Raw genomic sequence first — 24,618 nt, 5'->3', positions numbered from 1 at the left:
TACCTATATTACACCTAACACTGGGGCTGATGTATTAAGCCTTAACAAGAGATAAATGCAAGGGTGACAAAGAGATAAACGTCCAGCCAATCAGCTCCTTACTGACTTTTTTCAAACACAGCCTGTAACAGGGCAGCACCCATGTTGAAAGGTAAATTACAGGGTGGAAATGCTTGGCAGTGATAATGGGATATAACATTGCAGAGTTTATCATTATTTCCAATATCGGTGCTTAGTTCTAGAGTGTGGACCTGCATTTTCTTATTCTGTGTGAGACCTCAATATTAGATTTTTTTTGGAATTCCTCCCCCCCCTCCCCCCTTTTTCTTTGGGTCCCTCCACAGCCTTTAGGTTATTTGAACCCAGCCAGAATCAGCTGTATTAACATTCAATGCTACATAAGTAGCTATGATAAAGATTGTGGGGATGGCTGTGAGACGTTAGGGGAGTAACGGGGCCCTTCTTCTTTTGGAGAGGGTCCAGAAGTATGTACGCCATGTTTGCAGGAGTTTACTCAAGCACTGGATGATGGTGGAGCATGGCTCAGTGAGTTCGATACTATATTAACACTGCTGCTCAGCAATGCATAACCTGTACCTCCTTTTAGTGCTGCATGGTGGGAGGAACATAATGAAGAGTTCAGGATGTTGCCCTGACTTTTAAATACACCTGACCTCAATCCATTCAGACATCTGTGGTATACAATTCCAAATTCAAAGTGACTCCGCCTCACAACTTACTTGAGGCAAAGACTCGGTTGGATAATGTCCTGGTACCAGATAACGCGGACACACTTTTAGATGTCTTTAGGACTCCATGCCTTGGCAGGACTGAGCTGGTTTGGCAGCACACAGAGAAGTAACCGCATATAAGGCAAATGGTACTAGTGTATAATCAGTGTATAGTTTTGCCTTGCTGCTTAATAAGTGTTGTAGTATATTTTAAACATGAACGCTTAATGAATAAACGCCAATGAAAATAATCCTCATTTACATTTCATAACCTAAGTTCTTACCTTATCATAATAATATCTGAGAGCACGGCTCAGTTTGTCATAGTTCATGTTTGTTTTATTCTTCCGCAGTCCCCATAGCTTGGCCACCTCTTCCGCTTTGAGCAGCTTGAATTCGCCATCATTGGATGTCCAGCAGATGAGGTGCTCATGTTTCTGATCAAGGAGTAATTGCAACAGAAACTGCCACAGAGTAATTGCACTCTCCATACCTAAGAGACAGAAAGCATGGCATTATACAACAGGTTGTACTTCGCATTCACACTGCCCATGGCATTCACTTAACATTAATGAGTTGCAGACTATATGCAACACTGTTTAGGGGCCCGTGCACTTGTGCGACTTCTCCCCTCGGAGAATTTGTACGGAAACCCCCCTTGAGCTGATATATTGTATGAGGGCCTTTCTCATACGATATATCGCATGCAATCCCAGCCAAGCCTGTCTGGTTTGGATGCAATCCAACAGATCTCTTCTGTAGCTGGTGCAACTAACAGGCTCTGGTGCGATATGCACGGGACCGCGCATCGCATTGGTCCTGCTGTCAATCACATGCCAATTTGCTTTTCAGGCCGATTGATCACCCCAATTGCATTGAAAGAGCCCAAATAGAATGTAAAGGCACACTAGGTGCGATTCAAATGCAACTTAGCTGACACATTAACATTTTATTATAAATATGTCTAGTGTTCTATCTCTGAAACACTGCCATCTGTTGGTAGCGAGTGAAACGACATCTTTCTTTCTGACATGCACAGAGGCAATCACAAGGTAGCAGACTAGCTTTCAAAGCATTTGCTTAGAGCGGGCTTACTAGTAATAATTTATATTTTTAGTGATTTTAATGTTACCCTAGTTTTCCCCTTTTTCACCAATGACTATGCTTACAGGATACGGTCGACCTAATGATGGTCGACAGGTATCTAGGTTGACATGGCTCAAGGTCTACAGGTGTCTAGGTTGACATCGGCCATGGTCGACAGGTGTCTAAGTTGACACATGCGTTAGGTCGACATGGGTTAGGTGGACAGTCAAAAGGTCGACATGGGGTTTTTCTCTGTTTCTTTAGCCTAAATGTGCTGACAAGTGGTATTTCATGCCCTACCATCCACTAAGGTGTAGTGGGAGAATAAAATAGGGTACTTGTTTCCTAGCACGGCCCCCATCGCATACCATTACATAAGGTATGCGATGCAATGCGATAAATCGGTAAATGAGCCGGATTGTACAATTAAATATCGCACAGCATCGCATGCCACCAAATGGCATGCAATGCGATTTTTAATTGTACAACCCTGATGGGTGTTTACAATGTTAAATGCACCCCCATTGTCCACGCCACCCCCACTATCAACGCCAACCTGAAGCGTGGCGAGCGCAGCGGTACGCGTCTTCCGACCTTTTCATACCCCCACTATCCACGTCAGCGTGGGGTTGATTTTAGATAGTGTGGCGAGGGGACGCGGAATACATGTTAAGTCATCCGCGTCCCCTCACGGGGCTCGCCACACTTCGGGCTCGGTGACTCGCTGCGCTCGCCACACTATATAAAATCAACTCCACGCTGACGTGGATAGTGGGGTTATGAAAAGGTCGGAGGACGCGTACCGCCGCCCCTCGCGGGCTCGCCACGCTTCGGGTTCGCATTGATAGAGGGGGTGGCGTTCACAATGGGGGTGAATTTAACATTGTAATCACCCATCTGGGTGCTTGTACAAATAAAAATCGCATTGTATCGCATGCCACTATATTGTATGCGATGCAATGAGATGTATAAGATGCTGTAAGATCAAAATCGGGGGCGCCGTGCTAGGAAACAAGTACCTAAAATAGTGTGCCCAAAGCATGTCATCCATGTCGATATTCGTGGGTAAAAAAAACTGTGAAAAACCCTATGTCGACCTTTTGACGGTCAACCTTGACCCATATCGACCTAGACACCGTGTGTACCTAATGACTGTGGACCATCATTAGGTTGACCCAATGATCCCAACCCATGCTTACTTGCTGGTTTACAGCATACAGTATGTATTTGGTATATGCTGCAGTTTTTAAACCATTTCTATTAATGTGTTCAGGAATTATTTCAAAACAAAAATACTGTAAACAAAATAGACACATGCGATTTTTATCCTGCAGCATGTTGAGAATATTGTAAATTCTAACACTTTTAGAAACATGGCATTATATTTTTTTTACAATGCAATGGTGGGAATAAACCCTGATTAAATATAAGAATATATATATATATATATTATATATATATATATATCCATAAACAAACACTGAATTGATAACTCTGAAGTACCATTATGGGAAATAGTATGGGAATGGTGCAGTAGTAATTTACAACAGCTACAGTAATTGATCCCGGGGCTATTCAATTAGCCGGGTTATCAGTTTTTTTTTTGTTTTAGAACCTTCTGAGGTGCAGGATATTATAATGTGTTTTACCTGAATACCCCACTTTGCATCTGTAAAATGATGTTCCTAACTGTAGTTTCTGGTCTCTCTGATGCCTCCGAGACATCGCCAAGGGACCCCAAATGGGACCCCATTTCACTGCAAGTCCTACACTAACACATCATGTAGCTCACATCATTTTTCACTTATTTCTATTGTATTTAATTTTACTTTCCACATCTTCTTATTTTATATTCTTCATTCTCTTTGTTACCCTCATTATTTACATTTGTTTTTACTTATTCATTTTTATTTTATTTATTTTTTATTTTTATTTTTTATTTTTATTTATTAATATATTATCATTATACAAACCCCACTTTTGACCTCATCCCTTCCCCTCCTGATCAGTCATAATACATAAGCACTTATCATTAGCGCTCCGAGCACCGAACCCCCAGTGCTACATATCGGGCCGGCAAATAATTAATTTGCTGGCCCATTCACACGCAGTAGTGTGGACTGGGCCGGTGCTAGGGTGTCCGGCGCCCTCCTGCAAACCATACATTTTGCGCCCTTTCACATTGCCATTGCAACAAGCTGCAGCCCAATTGTGGGAGTGTATGCAACATGCGATCCTATGGAGGATCTTGGGTGCATGTACATGTATGCATACACCATCTCAGTGCTGTGTCCTCAAAATGTTGCAGGCACTAAAGGTGCCCATACACGCTGCGAGAATCGCATACGTTATGGGTTAGATCACATCGCTTAGCACGGCAGCAGTACAAAAAGTATGTGCAGCACTCATGACTGAGGGGGGAAGGAGGGGAGAGGAGGAGATGGAAGAAGAGGGAAGGAGATAGAGGGGGCGGAGTGTTAAGGACTGGCACTGGCACAGCACACTGAGAAGAGGGAAGGAAGGGGAGGCGGCACTGCTGCCTGTTCGTCATTTGATTGACAGCTGACAGGCGCAGGGAGCAATGGGTAGGGGGCGGATCCGGACATAACATGTCATCCAGGCATTCACAGACAGCGCTACATGCCTCAGTGCAAGTGTCTGTGAGGAAGAGGGGGCAGGTCGCAGGAGGAGGACAGTGTGTGCGCGGTGCAGGGAACTGCTCAGCCTCTCCATACTGCTGCCTGCTGTCAGACAGGTGCTGCGGGCGGCATGCAGGAGGCAGTGACAGTGAGGGCTGAGGCAGCTTTGGCAGAGAAGGGAGGAACACAGCGCCTTTTCAGCATGGTGCCTCCCTGCTTTGCAGGAGCTGCTGAGCTGGTAACGCCGCCCCTGAGTGTGGACGAAGGGCATGGGGGGGCGGACATGGATTGCGGGTCAATCAGAATGACCACCCTTGGCCCCATAAAATAGAACAGTTGTTCGCTTCAGATTACTTTGTTCACAGAAGTCTATATTTTATACAACTGTGTTGTGCACTGTGCAATTATATAAGTGCTACGTTTATAGCTTTAGCTTCCGTCCCGCAATCTCACTGACTTTATTACCAATCCATACCTCCCAGCATGCTAACACGTGGAATTGGCATAAGATTAGCCAGCCACAGAGATCTGCTTCAATAGGCTTATTTAGGATTAAACCACATCCAGTCGGAGATAAACAGCTGTCACTCTGAGATCTGGACACAACAATTTATGGTAATAGCCTGGATTAAATGAATTAATGTAGTCCGTAATTCCCCAATCTTGCTGTGTAGGGCTCCCAGAGTGCACAGTGGGCCTTCACACCCACTGATTCTAAATCAATAAATTGGTGATTATCTCTGCGCAAAAGCAAAATGTATAGAATAAATCATAAATGTAAAATGATTCAAACCAGTGTTCGGTCTCTGTCAGGAGAGCCTTGATTTGATCATGGTGGCAATGTTTTGCCTAGCAATGCATAGACAATGTTAGGCTGGCCAAGTATGGCCTGCACCAGGCATACACTAGGCAATTATTTTGGCCAGTCACTGGTCCCCAATGATTTATATTTGTTTGTTTTACATTTCAGATTTTCTGCCACACCATGCTGAATTTGCATACGCCAGCCCAGGTAATCAGGATAATGGTAGGAAATACACTACAGGATATCGGGACATTTTGAACAATCATATGTACCCGCTGTATCCCTATTTATCCTAGATACATTAAGTCGAACACCCTCAGATGCACATAGGCATGCATGTACAATAAAGTAAACATGCTTTAGAAGAAATATATAGCACTAGTAAGCCCGCTCAAAGCAAATGCTTCGAAAACGAGTCTGCTACCTTGTGAATGCCTCTGTGTTTGTGCATGTGTGAGAGAGAAAGAGATGTAGTTTCATTCACTGCTAACATACGGCAGTATTTTGGAGACACACAAATGGACAGTAGATATATACAGTATATAAATGGTTGTAATTTCTGTGGAATAAGTATGCATTACAAGCAGAGCAAAGTAAAAGACTGCTGCTATTTGTAAATATGCATGACAATGAGCTAACCATCCTTTATTCTGGTTTCCAGAACAACATTTTGCCAGGACATTCCTACTTGATTTATCCTCATTGAGGTTCTAATTTAATCATGAGGGTAAGGCAAAATCAGGGTTGTCTGTCATATGAGTTAGAAAAAAGCAAAACAAAATAAAATAGCATTTTGACTTTGGATACAGTGTGTAAATTAGCAAGCCCAAATGGATAAAAGTGATAAAATGGAGGGTGTTAAACAGCCAGCCAATCAGCTCCTACCTGCCATGTTACAGGCTGGGTTTGAAAAATGATACGAAGGATATGGTTGGATGGTTGTTTATCACTTTTTGAAGCTTTATACATCTGGCCCTAAATCACACATTTACACAGGGTGTGGTAGATGAGTAACATGACCGTGATTTTGCCAACATTACAGTTCCTGTTGAGAACAGCTGGCGATTGTCTGACTCTAAAGGTCCATACACACTGGGTGTTTTCACACAGCGTCTGTGGATAACGATGTTGAGGAAAATCGCCGGGCTGAAAATAGCTTAGTGCATACAGAACATTTTTCATCCATGTTAACGATTTTCCTCAGGGTGGACAACTTTCCATAGCAGGAGTCTGCAGGATGCTATGCAAAGCCGTCCACCCCGTCCCTCATCTGCTGGTAGTATCGGCAGATGGGCGGCCAGGCCGGCAATGATGCAGGAGCACGCATCAGCACTCATCGCAGCCCTGTATACACTGGGTGGCTTTCCAGTTTAAAGCTGCTCAAACGAGTACTCTGAGCTGCTTTCATCTCAAAGTCGCCCAGTGTGTACAAACAGATGCAGTTTAGAACCAAATTCCAGGTATAAATGTTAGAAGTTGCTAAATTGTTTCTACACCCAGAGTAACATTTGGACATGTCATTATGGACTTCAAAATCACTGGACTTTGAGAAACACACTGCACTATTACTGGGGCTAATTTAGATATTAAGTAAGCATTTCACTTTTTTCTTCTTTTTTTTTTTGGGGGGGGGGGGGGGTCATTTTATGTTTATTAGATTTTATAGTACTACTAATTCATTATCACTAACCTGTAGTAGCAGGTTCTATTTGGAATCTTGATGAGAAATGTACAATATTCTATAAGAGATCTGAATGTATTTATATTTTTGGATCAATATGATTTCTCAATATTTCAAATTTTTCTGTGTTTCCTTTCTCTGTTTCATAAACATTGGGCGCTGTTTACAGTAATTACTACTCATCCCCTTTAGTCACATAGCAGCACACTACAGTTTCTATTTGTGGAGCGCACAATAACATTAAGGCTAATCTTTCCACATCCACTCTGTTTTATTCCTGCACAGAAGATTCCCAGTATTGCGATTGTACTGGAGCTGTAATAACGGCCTAAATCAGGACTTCCTCCCATTATGTTTTAGTGGCATCTTGCTGGGAAAGCAACACAAGATAGGAACTCTGGCAGCACCACCCAGTGGAAAATAGATGGAATACCAAAGCTACAGCCAAACAGACATCTATAGTAACTGCTCATACAACATATTACAGATAAAATGTGAGAATGCAACAGCACTGGAGATAAAGGTTATATGTATATTATGATGCTGTCATTTTTATTTTGCTGGTGTGCAGGAAAATAATTGATTTATTTTGTTTGATATAGATAGATATATAAATATATATTCAAATTGGATCAAAAGAAGGAATACAGTCACTCTTTATGATTATGGCCAATTTTTACTACCTTCACTTACAATATGACTATGCTATTTGGCCGATGGCCAAATACACTGTAAACCTATGTCCCTTACACACGGGGCGAGTTGAGCTTTGTGCTGAGCGACACTGAATCACACAGCGCTGCACCAGCGATATGTGCTAAGCAATCTTTAACTGTCCATGCTCTCAATAGAGAAAACACGGGCGATGAAATGGGGCTTAAATCGCTCCATGTGTATGCCTCCAATAGACTATCTCTGACCTCACGGGGCTGCGCATCGGTATCGCATGCAAGGGTAACACTGTGCGATTTTGGCTAACTTACTATACGATTTTTACTATCTAGTAAAATTGTAACCCAAAATCGCACCGGGAGTACAGGTTGTATGTTACAAATGATTTTGTGTGCAGATTTTTTTCTTATACTCTAAAGACCGCAACTATTAGTTTTTATTACGGACATTTCTTAAGATGTATACATTTTGTCATATTTGTCACAAATGGGTCAACCTTTGCAACGTGTGGTCACTTCCTGCGTAATCATTTTCCACGGATATTAGATCATTTAAAACTTTTTACATTTAAACCTGTACATTTAGTTACATGTCCAGGCAGCAAATCCTAAACAATAAATAAATACCACCAGGAACTACAACACAAGGATTTCAGTATTTGGGAATCTGCTTGTATAGTATGTTGTATTTAGAGGCCATAGGTGTTACAATAAAGGCATTACCTCGAGGGGGCCCAGACCGCACACCCGGAATGCGGACATTCTAAGAACACACGTCCACAGGTCGTCCGCATCCGTTCGGACGGACTCTCTAAGAAGAGGGAGTGTCTTCAGACTGCATCCAAACGTGCGTGTGCGGTGGGATCTCAAAAGATTCTGGACGGTCTTACTGCGTCCGAACGGACAGGAATCTGACCGTACGCACCGAGGTGTGTATTTGCGCAAACCTCAGTAATCTATTCGGAAATCATGCTTCAGCAACATGAAACATTTATCCAATTAGGGTACCTCATAACATATATAGTAATTTTAATTATAATCAATTACTTCCTAATTGACACTTAACCACATTACTTGCACTTCAGATTAACCCTTACATCATGTTAAGTTTTATTACTTCATTGTTGCCCCTTTACCTGTGTTTTATGTATGCATACTATATATTCATTGCAAGCCAAATGCAATCAATCCAAATGTTCAAATTGTGTTTGCAGCATATATTCAAGTATTTTGTATTGGCCCATTTAGCCAGCAATGCTTCCAATTGAACCTGTGAAAAGTGTTTAATCACTAATGACTAGAGGACTGGATTGTATTGTGCTCAGCTGCGAGTGTTTAAGGTGCGGCCGTACTAATTGGGCAATCTGAATGCCTAGCGCATGAACCAGTGCTCTCAAAGAAGTGAAAGCTGCTTATTGACACAGAAGATTTCTGCCATGTTGGTTCGCTTGCGCTCGGTGTCCGGTCCGAATGCACGCCTACCACTGTCCGTGCACTCCCACGTGCACGCCCAGATTTACGCCCAGTTTTGCCCACTTTGAAACCGCGCCCTTGTGTACGCCCACATGACGCCCATGTTTCCCGAGGGAGTTCGGTGGACATTTGTAGACGTATTGCTGAGAACGAGTGTGAAGACACTGCGTTGCACATGCGCATTGCGTTGCTTGCGCATGCGCAGGTAGCTAAAAATCGTTGTCCGAAAGAATTCGAAACGGACCGCACCAACCAGAATAAGGCCCTTAATTACATTGTGTATTTAATTTTTTAAATATTATCTAGAAGGTTTCTTAAGCTGGATAGACACTGGAGCAGTGTCATTCATTCTCTCATGAGAACCAATACCCTTGAGCACAGATAGAGTGTGCACCCCGGAACGACCTATTGTCAAGGGCGAAACGATCATCCATTGGCATAAAGAAGGTTGCTGCCAATATCACTATGTATCAAACATAGCAACCGCTGGAGGACGTAATCATCCATACATTCTGAGTGATGTAGAAGATTAGAAATGACTAATCAGCCTGACATCGCTTTAATGTTTATCTAGCTTAGATTAGAATAAACACCATAGAAATCTATCCTAAAATATGACCATAGTCTCATGTTTTCTCTGCCATTATAAATATATACTCAGTTCTTATCGCCAAATTATCCCAATTTTGGATTTTTCCGATTGGCTACCACCTGTTTTGGATAGCCAATAAGATCAGAGTAAACCCCAAACCCGCACGTCTCTAAAATATTCTGTACCTATTATTTTAATTTAATGTTATAGTCATTTCTTTCACACAGATGGATTGTGGTGGCAAAAAACTCTTCTACAATGGAGGATACAAGGGTATGGGAGGGTGGCAGCAAAAGTGGTAAAATATAAATTCAGGCCAGTTTGACCACAACTTCATGGTGGTCACCTTAACAAAAATGTGTGCTACCTCCACTGCTATTATGGTCATGAATTGGGGTCTTAAACCTACATAGCGTACCTACATGCTGTAATATAATTGCTGTCTCCATGTCTCTGGGTTCACCAAAGGTTTGTTTACAAACCAGCAGGCTGCATAGGCGTGACTATTTTGGAGTCTGTAATCCGCTATTACTGCATTACAGCAGTGGTCGCATGACTCCAGCAACCTATGAACATCCATTGCTTCCTATTTAAACATGCTCTGGATTGCTGCATATCACCAAAACAGAACCTTACCTCTGAAATAGTTCCTGGTCCCAGGTTTCCATGCTCATGTACTTGTATCTGTTCCAGATATCCACTCAGAGTATTCTACAAGCTGTTTCCTTCTGATTGTTTACTGACCAGTACTGCTGATTCCATTCCGCTACCAAACATTTGCAGCACCAGCTCACCAATGCCAGTTCAATGTGCCTGCTGTTTATTATCTGCTCTCAGCTTTGGTTAGTCTACAGGGTTCTCATCTATAGTGGTTTACCATCTACTGTGCTTATCTTATTACAAAGATTTATTTTCTGTCATTCCAGCAATGCTACAAGCTAGTGTCCAGTTTGGCTCCCCTATTCTGTATTTCCTACTACGGGCAAATGGACCAGAATAAGGTCCTATATGATTATGCATACTATCTGTAAATCACCTTGCGTTCTATTGGAGAAAGGCACTAAATAAAATGGTGGTGTTATTATGGGGGGTTATTCTAGTTCACTCTTTCTGACAAAATCCTTTTTAGACGGACAAAACCATGTGCACTGCAGGTGGGGCAGATGTAAAATGTGCAGAGAGAGAGAGTTAGATTTGGGTGGGGGATACTTCAAAGTGAGATCTATATTGCAGTGTAAAAATATAGCAGTCAGTATTTACCCTGCACAGAAACAAAATAACTCACCCAAATCGAATTCTCTCTGCACATTTGACATCTGCCCCCCTGTAGTGAACATGGTTTTGTCCATCTAAGAAGGATTTTGTCAGAAAGAGTGAACTAGAATAAGGCCCTATATGACGATAATGATGATATACTCACTAGAAAGTCTTAGTGGTGCTGGGAATATTCTGAATAATAAGGGGAGAGATTATTATTTTTCTTGATATATTTGGAAAAATAATGTTAAATTAAGTAAATTGCGCCTACATGTCATCTATAGGGTCCTTTATAGGGTGGTGTACAGTTTGCGCTTTAGATTGTCCTCATGTTTATGATTAGCAGCCTCTTGCACTGGATTTGCCTATCACCTTGACCATAAACAATATTTTTTGGTTCAGGACCACCAAACCTAGGCACACCTGCAAGAACCTCACAGCACCCCAGGGTGCTCAGACACACAGTATGGGAACCAAATAATTAGACCATTATTGTGAAGGCATAGAGCCAGATGCACTAAGCTTCAAAAGTGATAACATGAAGAGTGATAAACAGCCAGCCAATCAGCTCCTGCCTGACATTTTTAAAACACAGTCTGTGACATGGCAGGTAGGTGCTGATTTGCTGGCTGTTTATCGCTCTCCATTTTATCACTTTTAAAGCTTTGTGCATCTGGCCCATAATGTTTTAAGTCATTAGGAGCTACAACAATGATTGGGACCTCTGAAGATCACCTCCTCTGCTTATTGTATCTCCAAAGCAGTAGAGATGACAAAAAAGCTGTTACACAGCTCACTTCCCAAGTGTCCAGACTGATCAGACAGTCCTGAATCATTGACATCCAAAGGGGCAGACTTTTTAAAGTTATTGTTTCTGGCCAACATTTGTAAATGTTGGGGGATAGACTATATAGTTTATTCTATGAAATTTATAAACTATTATTTACAAAAAAAAGCCATGATTTAAATACCATAATAACATTATAATAATATATTATGAACCGGTGATGATAAGGGGGTTGTGTACCTACATCTGTTTAGACTACACATCATGTGCTTAGTACAAGTGCTTGGTATTCCATTTCAATACTGGTACTTGTACATGTGGACATATAAAATTACAAAATTATTGACATTTTAAAATGTTATTACATACCCACCAGCATTTTAGGACCAATTATTCCATTATCACTAACAATTAATTTTGTTCTTCTACAAGCACAACTGATATAAAGTGGATATTGATCTTATATAAAATGCACCACAATGCTCATGTCTGTTATGTTTTTTTCTGTGCATTCCAATAAATTCAAAAACAAACTAATGAAGAATGCAAGTAAACAGTCTATAGCCCCATACACACTACACAACTGCGTCCGATATAGCAGGGTTGCCTACCCCCAGAAAGGTGGCCAACCCTCCAGGATTCTGGGGGACCCACGCTCCCCCCCTCTGATTGCGCCCCCCCCCCCCGACAGCGGCGTTTAAAGTAACTTTCCTTCATGGGGGCGGGGCTTAATGATGTCACGTTTAAGCCCCGCCCGAGCTCCTGCTGAAAGTCTCCTCTCCGGGCTTCTCCCGGAGAGGAGCTTTTAAAAGTCGTCAACCCTGCGATATAGTTAACCTTATCGGCCACGGGCGGATGATATTGCTCATACACACTGAACAGTTTTGCCAGGACCCCTAAACATGCAGGTCCTTTGGCTATATTGCCAAATTGACCTATATGTTCAGTAGATCACTCGTCGTTAAGGATATCGACACACTAGACAATATTGTGAACGCTATCACACAGATGCCCCTTTCTGAGCAATATTGTTTAAAATAGTGCCTAGTGTGTATGGGGCTTTATGTATATATGTTAATGTTATTATATAGACACATGGAACAAAATGCAACTACCTCCATAACATGCACATAGAAAGTGTACAAGCATCATACTGAAAGCATAATATGACTCCTGCTTGTAGGCGCTGCCATATGACCCAGAAACAAAAGCGTTTGCAGACACACACAAAATATATTAACGTTTATTTTATTATAAATTAAGATTTTGAATATAGAATTACTGCTAGAATGACTGAGAAGCCGACAAGTGCTAAGTACTGCTTTAATGGGCAATGGATTACCATATATTTTCAGGTTTGGAAGGGCAAAAGGGCTGGCTATATCCAGTAGTGCTCTGATAACTTACTTTCCCTCCCCTATACATGACACAGCCCTTCCTACTGCTAATCAGACCTGCCCTTTGTATAACCCTGTGAAATCTGGTGAAGAGGGAAAAGTAGGGAGAACAGACAAAGGAAGGGAAAACGACATCATTTTGAAGCTGTTAAAGTTAAAACTTGGACAATTCATTTGCAAATTATTAAACTGGAATGAACATTGGAGCTAGTTAAATGCTCCATTGTTTATACAGGTTGAGTATCCCGTATCCGAATATCCGTTATCCGAATTATTCCGAAAACCATACTTTCCAGAAAGTGGGAAAAAAAAATTTGTTTAGCTAAAAACTCACTGGGGACATTTGTAACAGCACTACTGAGGACATGATATGTAACTGCCACTATATATGTACAAGAAAATGATTGCTTGGCATTCAAATTCAATATCTGAGATAGAACACAAATTTTGTTTCATGTTTTGAAACCTTGTTTTTTGAACAAATAAAATATATTTGTGTGTATTTTATGTGGTAATAAAATATATGTGTGTTTATTTTATGTGTTTATACAGCATAAATGCAAGATACTTCAAAATACATCATTGAAATATTAAAATATTCCAAAATACGGAATAATCCGTTATCCAAAATTCTCCTGGTCCCGAGCATTTTGGATACGGGATACTCAACCTGTATATAAAATCATGGTGATATTTCAGAAATGATATCTAGGTTTATCACAGCCTTGGCTAGAGATAAAGAACCAACCAGCTCCTGTCATTTTTCAAACACAACCTGTAACATGTCAGATATAAGGTGATTGGCTCCTACTTTATCTCTCAAAGTTTCTAATCGCTAATCTGTAATACCCTCTTCAGGCCAACATTAGTACTCCATAAAGGGTAGTTACTGGCACAGTGGTCCTCTATCCAAAGGCTGAAAAGCCAAAAGGTGCTTTTTGCCCTGAGTGATTTCAGACCAGAGAAAGACATGTTGAGAACGGCATTGTGTACGGTGAGGTAATACAGTACAGGCAGCAGCTTTTTATTATTTGCCATGGCCTTCTCTTTCAGTTTTACAATGTGTATAGCTGTCCCAGAATGGCAACAATTTTTTGTTCAAGTTTTCAATTCTGGGTTTACTTCTTGTAGAGTGTTACTTTTCTCTAAGTTTAGAGGTCTGAGGTGAATTAGTGCCCTCCCTATTCATTGTGGAACTATGGGGGTTATTCTAGTTTATTCTTTCTGACAAAATCCTTCTTAGATGGACAAAACCATGTGCACTGCAGGGGGGCAGATGTAACTTGTGCAGAGAGAATTAGATTTGGGTGGGGTTTTATTTCAAAGTGAGATCTATATTGCAGTGTAAAAATAAAGCAGTCAGTATTTTCCCTACACAGAAACAAAATAACTCACCCAAACCTAATTCTCTCTGCACATGTTATATCTGCCCCACCCACAGTGCACATGGTTTTGTCCATCTAAGAAGGAATTTGTCAGAAAGAATGAACTAATAAAAGGGCCTAAATACCCAGTCTGTAGGTGGGGAGGCAACAAGAAATTTAAAAAGAAACAAAAAAAAAGAAACAAAAACAACACACAAATACACACAAATGCCATAATTGAACACAGACTCACAAGTGTACACCGAATTTGAATACAGACTCCTGACACTAATTTAGAACTGCTTGTGACATTGATAAACCCAAACTACAAAACTTTTTTAAAACAACAGCTTTAATTATGTCTGGCATGGTATGGTAAGTCAATTGACCCATCCAAAGAAGATCTTCTAGCACATATTATATTAATAACAAAAATCTTATGTTAATACAAGGTAGACATCCTTTATATCAGGGGTCTTCAACCTTTAAGACAGTGTGGGCCACATTCAAAAATTCCATGAAGCCCGAGGGCCACTAAGCTCTACTGTGGTATTTAGCACAGCTCTTAATAGATAGACAGCACAGCCCCCGCATAGATAGTTGGCACAGCTGCCCATACACATAAACCCTGCCCCCAATATATAGTCAGCACCAGGGTTATTTCTAAACAAATAGGGTCCCAGTGCAAACAGAATAAAAATGCAGCCCCCCATACATAACTTGGTATTTAAGAAATTGCTCGCGCTCCCAAAAAAGGGGTGTGGCCTAATTATAAGGGGCATGGTCTAATTATAAGAGTGTGAACTAGCAGGAAAAAAAATTACCTGACACCTCATTTTTGTGACCTGCATGGCCAGACATTGGTTACCGCAGGAATAGTTGTTGTCCTTCCATGCTTAAGTTGGCTGTCTAAAGGCCGCACAGTGACATCTAAACACGAAGGCCCATTACACCATGATGCCCATTGCACATTATGACACACACCGTGATGCCCATTACACAATATGCCACACACCGTGATGCCCATTGCACATCATGCCTCGCACCATGATGCCCATTGCACCTTGCACTATAAGGCCCCCAATACTCCTGCTTATGCATATGATGCCCCCAGCAGTGCCTCTCACAAAATGCCACCAGTAGTGTCCTTCATAAAATGCCACCAGTAGTGTCCCTCACAAAATGTCCTAGTATTGCCTTCCATAGTCAGCACTGCATTGCACAGCATGCCAGCCCTCCCTTAGTCAGCACCACATTGCACTACCAGCCCCCCCTCCCCCATAGTCAGCACCCTCCCCATACACAGGGCCACATTTCACTGCCAGCCCCCCTCCCCCATAGTCAGCACCCCCAAAACATTTCTAAATGCAGCCAGGTCACCTCACACCCCCCCCCCCCCCAAAAAACATTTCTAAAAGCAGCCTTCTAAGCCAGCTCACCTCACCCTAGCCAGCTCACCTCACCCCCACCTTCAACAAAACATTTCTAAAAACAGACAGCTCACCCTCGCCTGAGGCACCTGCCTCAGTGTCCCTTGCAGAGAGCTGCTGCTGGCGGTGTCGGTGTCTGTCTTTGCTGCTAAGAAGGGACAGGTGCTGAGGTGCGATGCAGTGCAGTGCGCGGCTGGCGGCGGTTGTCAGTCAGTCTCCTCCCAGCTGTCTGGAAGGGCGCGGGCGGGACGTGTGCGCGGCGTCAGGAAGTAGACAATGCGCATGTCTGCACACAGTCCCGCCCGCCCCAGCCTCTGCTAAGAGGACAAGGTGGAAGGATTTTTTTTTTTCATACAGCAAGAATCTTTTGACTGGCGGGCCAGTAAAAACAAGTCGGCGGGCCACTCGTGGCCCGCGGGCCACGGGTTGAAGACCTCTGCTTTATATTATTTGCAACCTTTAAGAAAGTTCCTTGTTGTTGAAACAGCAAATAATTCCCTAAGATTACAAAAGCATAGCAAGCATTTAAATGATAGGAACATCAAAAAGGGTTTAGCCACACACAATCTGTCAAAACATTTCTGAGATGTGCACAACAAAAATCCCAAAGACCTGAGCATCATAGGAATCAAACTAGTAGAGAAGAATTGGAGGGGCGGGAATTACATCAAAAAGATAGATAAAATAGATCTTAAGTGGATGTCCTCCCTCAGAACCCTACACCCCAAAGGTTTAAACATTGATAATGAAATAAAATCTATAATAACATGTTTAACTAACTATCCTGCCCATTGGACATTTGGAATCACCAAGTTAATTAGGGTATAATATAGTATGGCCACACGTCACCTACAGCCCACATATAACATGGCGCGTCATGCCTTAACCTTAAAGCATGACCGACATCAACTAACTTTTTAGTAAGGGCATCTTTTTTTGCTTATAGCCAACAACAAAGATGGCCGACTAAGCTTCAATCCTAAGTATTACAGTCGAACCACTCAAAATGTAATTTTGGAACATTATGGACAATTCCCAACTATAAACTTTTATGGATAGTCTTTTCAAAGATAGAAGAATTGAAACAATGATACTGTGCTATTTAACAGATAATAACAAGGACTTTATGGACCTTTTCCAAAACAAAAGATGGAGGTTTACGCCTCAGACATATGAGAGACATCATCCCTTTACCTATACTTTAGTAAAAATGGCGTCTCATTGAAAATCCCAGACTTTTTCCCACATCCAAAATGGCCACCGTTACACACAACTTAAGATGGCCACCAATCCAATAAAAAGCCCTCTGTACAGAGGCCCAACACTCCCATACTGTTCCATCCACAAAAGTCTCCTCTCGAGAACGGAGAGTCGAGCGCACGGTGCTCAGCTGAGGTCGCGGGTGGGCGGGATCTCACGATACCGCTCACTTTAAGGCCTTACCAAAGCTCAGAAGCACTGTGGAGGACCCAGAACAGGACCACTCTTCTGCACCACATAGAAGCAACGAGGACAGCGGGGGACCAGGAAGACAGGTAAGAGTTCACCACGGGTTGGACGGGACGCCAGCCTCCCACGACACCTACCTGATCCAATCCGACTCAGACTGTGACTTTTTTGCTGACATTTTCCCACCTGCCCTATCCCTGAAGACAGCCCGATCCACCCTAAGAGACACAGGCTGCACCAAGCCTGACCTACCCACCCTGACCCTACAACACCAACCCTCACCCCCATCCTTATTTTGGAGAATAAAGTGTTTACTTTTTTTTACCTACAAAACTCTCAGCACGTTCTTTTGCAGGATATAAGACATAAGTCACTGCCTTTAGCAGCCCTCTCTTCTCTGACTTTGTGCAGCAAACACATACTGTCATATGTTGTCTTGATAATTAAAATGATATACAGTACAAAAGACTTAAAAGAAAAAAACATCATAAGACAGCAAGGAGAGAAAAAAAGTTCTAATTTATGGAACAATCAAGTTATTCTTCGTTTTTGACTATATTAAAACTTATCTTTTATTACGAAATAAAAATTTTGGGTTAGGAACACTATAATATATTTCCCCGTCTGTGCATCCATCAGATTGAATCAATTAAAATAAGGTCCATAGTCAGGATTGAGCTGCATGTACAGGCGACACATGGGAGGAAAATATTGTTAACGATGGTCGTTGTGAATATTGTTTAAACTATCGCCTAATGTATACGCTGCTTAAAGCTGGGTACACATCTAAAGATTTATCTGTCCAATCTGTCTGATGAGAAAATCATAGGCCAGATAACCAGAAGAAAATCTGGTAATGCATGGGAGCACATGGCAATCCCAAACACTGGAAACTGTTAAAATATGATTTGGATACATTTGTCAAATCAACAGCTTTAACAGATATGTCAGAACAACCATGGTCTGTTTTTCAGACTTGCCTTAATGAGCAATATTGATCTTTTTATTTTTAGCTAATATTCAATTTAATTAAGATGTTTTACTTAACCCTTCAATTCTTCAATAATTTCATGCCAATTTTAGCATGTGAAATTAGTGTATAAGGAAATCAACAAAAAAGGACATGCAAATACTTGTCTCATGTAAATATCATATTAATGGCTATGTAGGGATACAGTATATCCATTTGCCAAGGTGTTTTATTTTTTGTTCATGTATTTAAATTCTCACTAAACAACACCCATTTCACCTATGTATCTGGATCTTCTCCTTCGCATCACTTGTCACGTTTTTAAACTCATGGTATATTTTTCATTCATGGCTATTAATTTATCCTGTAATATTGTTTCCTATAAAAATAATAAGAAGAAGAAAAGTTTAGGTTTTATTATAATCAAAAACCAATAATAACTCAAGTGCCCAATAAATGAGTACTTTGCACTGTCTTACGACATATACTCAGGGGAGCACTACTTCCACTGTAGTAACTGCTGTAAACCTGAACATTGTTAGTGGATTACAATAATTACTCACTTTCTTAGCCAGACTATTAATCCAGGACAGAACCCAAATCCTAACCTTTATAAATATATTACTATTACTACCAGAACTTGTATAGAATTCTATTGGGCGTTCATTTAGTGGGTATCCGGATGGGTGGTAGACAATAGCTAGGTTGAAAGTCGATGGGTCAACACAATATGGTCGACATACATATGATCAACATGGTCAAAAGGTCAACACAAGCAAAAGGTCAACATGGCTATGGTTGGCACATGTTTTTGGGGATTTTTTTTCCATTTTTTAAAAACTTTTTCATACTTTATTATCCTCGTGAACAATTGGGAACAGCAATGTGTGCCGAGCACAGCGGTAGTTGGACGAGGCACCTGGTGTGAAGCATGGCTAGCTGTGGGGAGACGCGGTACACTAATTGGGCTTCCACATGCTCAGGTGTTGACATTAACACCGAAAAACATGAAAGCTCATGGCGATCTTTTCATGTGTCAACCTTTTTCCAGACTGTCAACCTAATTTACAAAACTCCATTTAGTGCAAGTGGGTGGCATATATGAATACTTCATGTATATGGGGTTTGGATGCCAAGAAGGAAATTTAAATCATATAATTCATGGTTTCCCAAATTCAGTTCTAATGGCAACCTGACATTTCAGGTTTTAGAAATAGCCATGCCGATATATCAGCCAATTTGTACCCGATCTAGCTAGACTCTATAGCTTTTTCTGGAAAATATCCGAAATTGAGCTTCCTGCACAGTCGATGAACAACCTTGATGAACGACCCATCGGCACGTGCATCATTATTTGTAACATACACACTGAATGATATTTTGACCAATAGGGTGCCTTGAGCTTGGTAACCACTGATATAATGTCTATATATCATGTATATTTGTATATGCTGCTGATTTTGGAAGTATTGATAATTATAGTAGGGTCACTTTAAAGTAGTTTTTCACTCCAAGGAGTATGTCAACAGCAACCTGACAAATATGACAGCTCATTCTCTATCAGTATAGCATCACAAAGCTATGGCCGGCACGGTGCCCCTAGGCAACCAGCAATTGGCTATTATTTCTGGGATGCTTTGTAGTTTCACAATGAGCAGCTTCTCTCCGCTAGAATACATTTTATCTTTTATATAAATGCCCCACACTAAATAAAATAGTTTTAGCTGGAGATACCCATTCATGGATGTGTCTAGGGAGCATAACTGTTGCCTAGGATAAAAATGAACAGAAAGAAAATACTGAAATTCTATTTAATCCATGCAATTATTTAAAATCTAAAATTTTTGCTATTTTAGGGCATGATTTATATAAGCTATAATGTGTGCTTTTAAAAAATGCTTAGAATGTAATGATCATTCTGGCACCCTGCACCTAATCAGTGAGGGGGGCATATTTTTAATTTAAGGGCACAGTTTTATACATGATGTATCAGTATGGTACAGACAGCAGCCTCCTGATGTGAAGAATCCCAACACCTGGTAGGAATGTATTCTAACCCTACTAACCTAACCCTCCCTACCTGTAGCCTAACCTCCTCCCCTCAAGTCTAACCCCCCCCCCCCCCTATTAGTTCCTAAGCCTTCCACCTACAGCTGAACACTAATCTTAGCCCCTTAGTGCCTAACATACCCTATATTGCCTAAACCAGGCATGTCCAAACTGTGGCTCTACCGCTGTTGTGAAACTACCCATCCCAGCATGCCTTGCAGCATTCCCTGATAGCAGTACTGTTGCAAGGCATCATGGAACTTTTAGTTTCACAACAGCTGTGGGCCATAGTTTGGACATGCCTGGCCTAAACCTACCTATGCCAACTCACCCCTTTTCACAGCCTTACCCTAAACAGCTCCAGCATATTTACGTTTGGGATACGCACAGTTGGAATTCCAGCACTGGCATTGTAAGTGGTCTTGTAGATCTGGAACCAATTTTCTTACCATTGTCAGGACTCCAGCATCATTATTTCAACTGCTGGCATCCCGATGTATTGCTACAGCCACAGTCACTGCAGTGAGACATCACATCTAAAAGATGCCTCCTCACTGATGAGGTGCAAGGTGATAAAATGACAACGAGAACGTTTAAATCACGAATGTGACTGGCATTTTACAGAAAATATTTGTGAGATAGGAACCTTGTGAATTTTGCACGTGCAATTTTAGTATATATTGTTTATTCAGATATACCCACTTGCATTTGTTTTTAGCCCCTTTGTTACCTAAGCTCATTTGCACCTTAAATATGAGACCAATATCTAGACTCCCCAATCTATGAAATTGGAAATTTCTAGGAGGGTTGGCAAAATCCTGCATTTTAAAAGAAAGAAATCACTGACTCACCGATGTTTGGGTTGGAGTCAATAAATCAAGCTTGCCTAACATGTTAGATTTTGCTGTTCACTGGCTGAACAGGGAATTAACCCAATAGATGCCTGACGTCTGGTCAAACTACATTTAGTAGTAGATTTGATTTATTACTTTTCATAATTTGTTTAATTTTACTGCAACTATAGGGTGCAGGTGGGCTATAGGTCATTGGGTTGACCAAACAAAGGTCAACATGCATTGGGTCAACCACTAAAGGTCGACTTGACAGGTCAACACCTGAAATAGGTCAACATGCTTAAGGTCGACATGGATGGAAGGTTAACACAAGCATTAGGTTGACAATGGCCGGGTTGGTATGGGTTTTCCACTTTTTATTTTGTGCCGAATGTCAACATGGTCAACATGGACACCGTATTGGTGCACTGCGTCCACTCGTCATGCTTCGGGTACGGTGCCTTGCTACGCTTGGCACACCATTCTATTCTCCGCCTACCAACAGAATTGTAAAGTGAAGTTGTTGTCCAAAAAATAATACATATGCCCACCAAAGTCATTGCAAGGCCCTCATCAACTGCATACACATATGGAGTACTGATGCACTAGTGAGGAACATAGACTCTGAGTGAGAATGTCTGCGGCAGTACAGACACTGCTGTTTTGTTATGTACATGCATTTTTCCACCAATGCATTTAAAATCTCACTGTTAGCATCACAAAGGTACCTTGGGGCAGGCGCAGTGCAATCATAGCAAATACGCAGTCTGCCAATAATAACTCTGTTGCATGCACATCTGCATCGTGAAATGTTGCGTGAACATCTGCATTGCGTGCAGACACAAGATCAGCCCTTAGTCAGAAGCCATTTTAAGCAAAAACCAGGGCCTTTAGAGGAAACCCACTAAAAATGATTTATATTTTACCTATATCAGAAAAAAAAGGCAACATAAACCTATTTCTAGAACTATTCCGATAGTTACTTTTAAAACATTTGGGAAAAGTCATGCTTTGGGCCATATTTATCACACTACGTTTTTTTAATGTGAATGTGATAAATCTTTTTTGTGCCATTTGTAACATTTTGAATATTTTCACCCAAATGTACTATTTTTCAAGGGGAGGGGCTCACGATAAAAGTCAGTCACAGTGTATAGCTGGAAGCTGAATGATCACACTGCTTCCTGGTTCGGGTCCCCAGCAGCCAATGCTTAACCAGGAAGAGGGAGCGATGAAAAGGGATCTGTCCAGAAGACTTTTTGAAACCATAACAAAAAAGGTGCGTACACACGGTGGGGGGGGGGGGTTCAGATATATTGCTAGCAATATATTGCTCAGTGTCTCCTTTTCATCAGCGACTAGAGATAGTCACTGATGAAAACGAACCTCTGCTGGGGGTGCCACAGAGGTAATTAGCTGGTCGCAACCAGCGATTACAATGGGGCAGAAAACGGGAGCGGGCACCCGGCGATTTATTGCCGGGGCACACTCCCATCACTGGCAATATGGTCGCCTGCAACCATATTCCCAGCGATTATAGCCCCTATCGCCCCCGTGTGTACACAGCAAAAGTCTACTATAGGATAACATATTCTGGAGATGGCGTTAGCTTCCCAAATCCATAGGAGCCCTCATAAGAATGAAGACACTGCAGCAGATATCTGGGGGATCCTTAAACATTTCACAAATACTGAATTCTAAATATGCCCCTATGTAATTTTAATTTTCCCCAAAATGGGTAGGATTGTCAAGAAAAGCTTAACGATTTACCTGGAACTTACACGGCGGCCGATATCACATCCGATATATCGGCCGCCGTGTAAGTTCCAGGTAAATCGTTAAGCTTTTTTGACCTGTTCATAACCCCACTATCCACTACGCATGGAGTTGATTTCATATAGTGTGGCGAGTGCAGCGAATCACAGGGCCCGAAGCGTGGCGAGCTTAGTGTATCACTGCGCTCCCCACACTATATAAAATCAACTCCATGCGTAGTGGATAGTGGGGTTATGAACAGTTTAAAAAATCGCATCGGATTGGCCGATACTGCATCCGATATATCGGCCGCCGTAAAACTAAACAAGTACCCAGATGTAATACAAACCAGATTTTCTAGAATTGTGTGCATTGCTGTATAATACTGCATGTTGGCCATACATTTATGAAAGCTAATTATACTGACATCACAGCAATTACTGTAAAATCATTCTATCATTGATAAAGACATATCAATATATTTTTTCCTCAATGTTACATTAGCTTTCTAGACTTTTTTTCTTTTTTTCTACATAGCAATATAGAAACCTATCTGGTAAGAAATCAGAGCTTGGCCATGAACTGCATAGTGAGCAGGTAAACGCCGCCTGGCCAAGCGCACACACACCCCGCCGCCCAAATTCCTGTGATACGCTGCAGGGATTTGGGCGGCGGGGTGGAAGTGCGTTCTGTGGAGCGACAAACCTCCCCACCTGAATCTCTTCGGCGCCCTCACAGAGGAAACATCATTCCATGTTACCCACCATTGAATGATTTTTTTCCTCTGTTTGCTGTGAAAAGTAAGCCAGGACTTCCTTTTCACATGAACTCTTTCTGTATTAGGGACAGGCGCTGAAATCTCACCCATGAAATGCTGGGAGGACCCCAGGCTTCGAGCACCCCGGCAAATGAAAAATTTGCCAAAGGCGCTCACTGCAGGGTTTGTGCATGCGCATACCCCCATCATCGGGGATGGGGACGAATTTGGTGTCTGAATCAGCCCCAATGTATTGTATAGTTTGGAAGGGGTAGAAGAACAAAGGGAAAAAGCGTATTTGTGGAATTGTATTCATTGCTACAGTGTTATACATTAGATTTAATTCTGTCATGTAGCAAAATATTGTCAACCTAGATTGTTCAAGTATAATAAATATTCATGTTAGCTTAGAGTCATACAGAAGCTGTTCTTGGTAAATACAAAAAAACTAGTAGAATCAATAAAATTCAGCAATCCTTTAATGCAATAATGTTTCTCTTCTGCAGGGATAGAAATATATTATTATTTGATTTTGTTGAAAATTAAACCGTATACTAATACCCCTTTCACGTCGCATCTAATTACCGGCTTCATGACGGTTTCTTGCCGGTACAACACGGTAATTGGTGCAAGGGGTTACCGGGTCCCGCAAACCGGTAGCAACACAGCAGTAGGAATCGGTTCATTGCCATGTTGCTTTGCAGTGTTAACGTGTTAATCGGGTAGAGCGACCCGTCACCTGTTCACACCAATGGAGGAGGCAGTGCTTGAAGCAGTGCCAGCTCTAAGTGTTGCCTCCTCCCCACCCCGATGACCCTCTCCCACGCTGCCGGATAACGTCAGTGAACCGGCAATATTGCCAGTTCGCTGAGAGGATCATAGGCGTGCACAG

The 24,618-nt window shown here is 41.7% G+C and overlaps 1 protein-coding gene across 1 annotated transcript in view; it reads right to left on the bottom strand.

Annotated features, from left to right (window-relative positions):
• The window catches only part of ELK3 (ETS transcription factor ELK3), a 55,514-nt gene that overhangs the window by 27,775 nt on the left and 3,121 nt on the right, over positions 1-24,618 (bottom strand). Inside the window, exon 2 of the mRNA XM_083182292.1 lies at positions 1,016-1,224. Coding sequence (XP_083038418.1) covers positions 1,016-1,222 — 207 coding nt within the window. The 5' untranslated portion in view covers positions 1,223-1,224. The remainder of the gene's footprint in view (positions 1-1,015; positions 1,225-24,618) is intronic.

The sequence above is a fragment of the Crinia signifera genome, chromosome 4 (genome assembly GCF_055691185.1).
Source record: "Crinia signifera chromosome 4, ASM5569118v1, whole genome shotgun sequence".
Taxonomy (NCBI): Eukaryota; Metazoa; Chordata; class Amphibia; order Anura; family Myobatrachidae; genus Crinia; species Crinia signifera.
The sequence above is the reverse complement of the archived record's forward strand: the minus strand, read 5'-3'. Positions and strand labels throughout refer to the sequence as shown.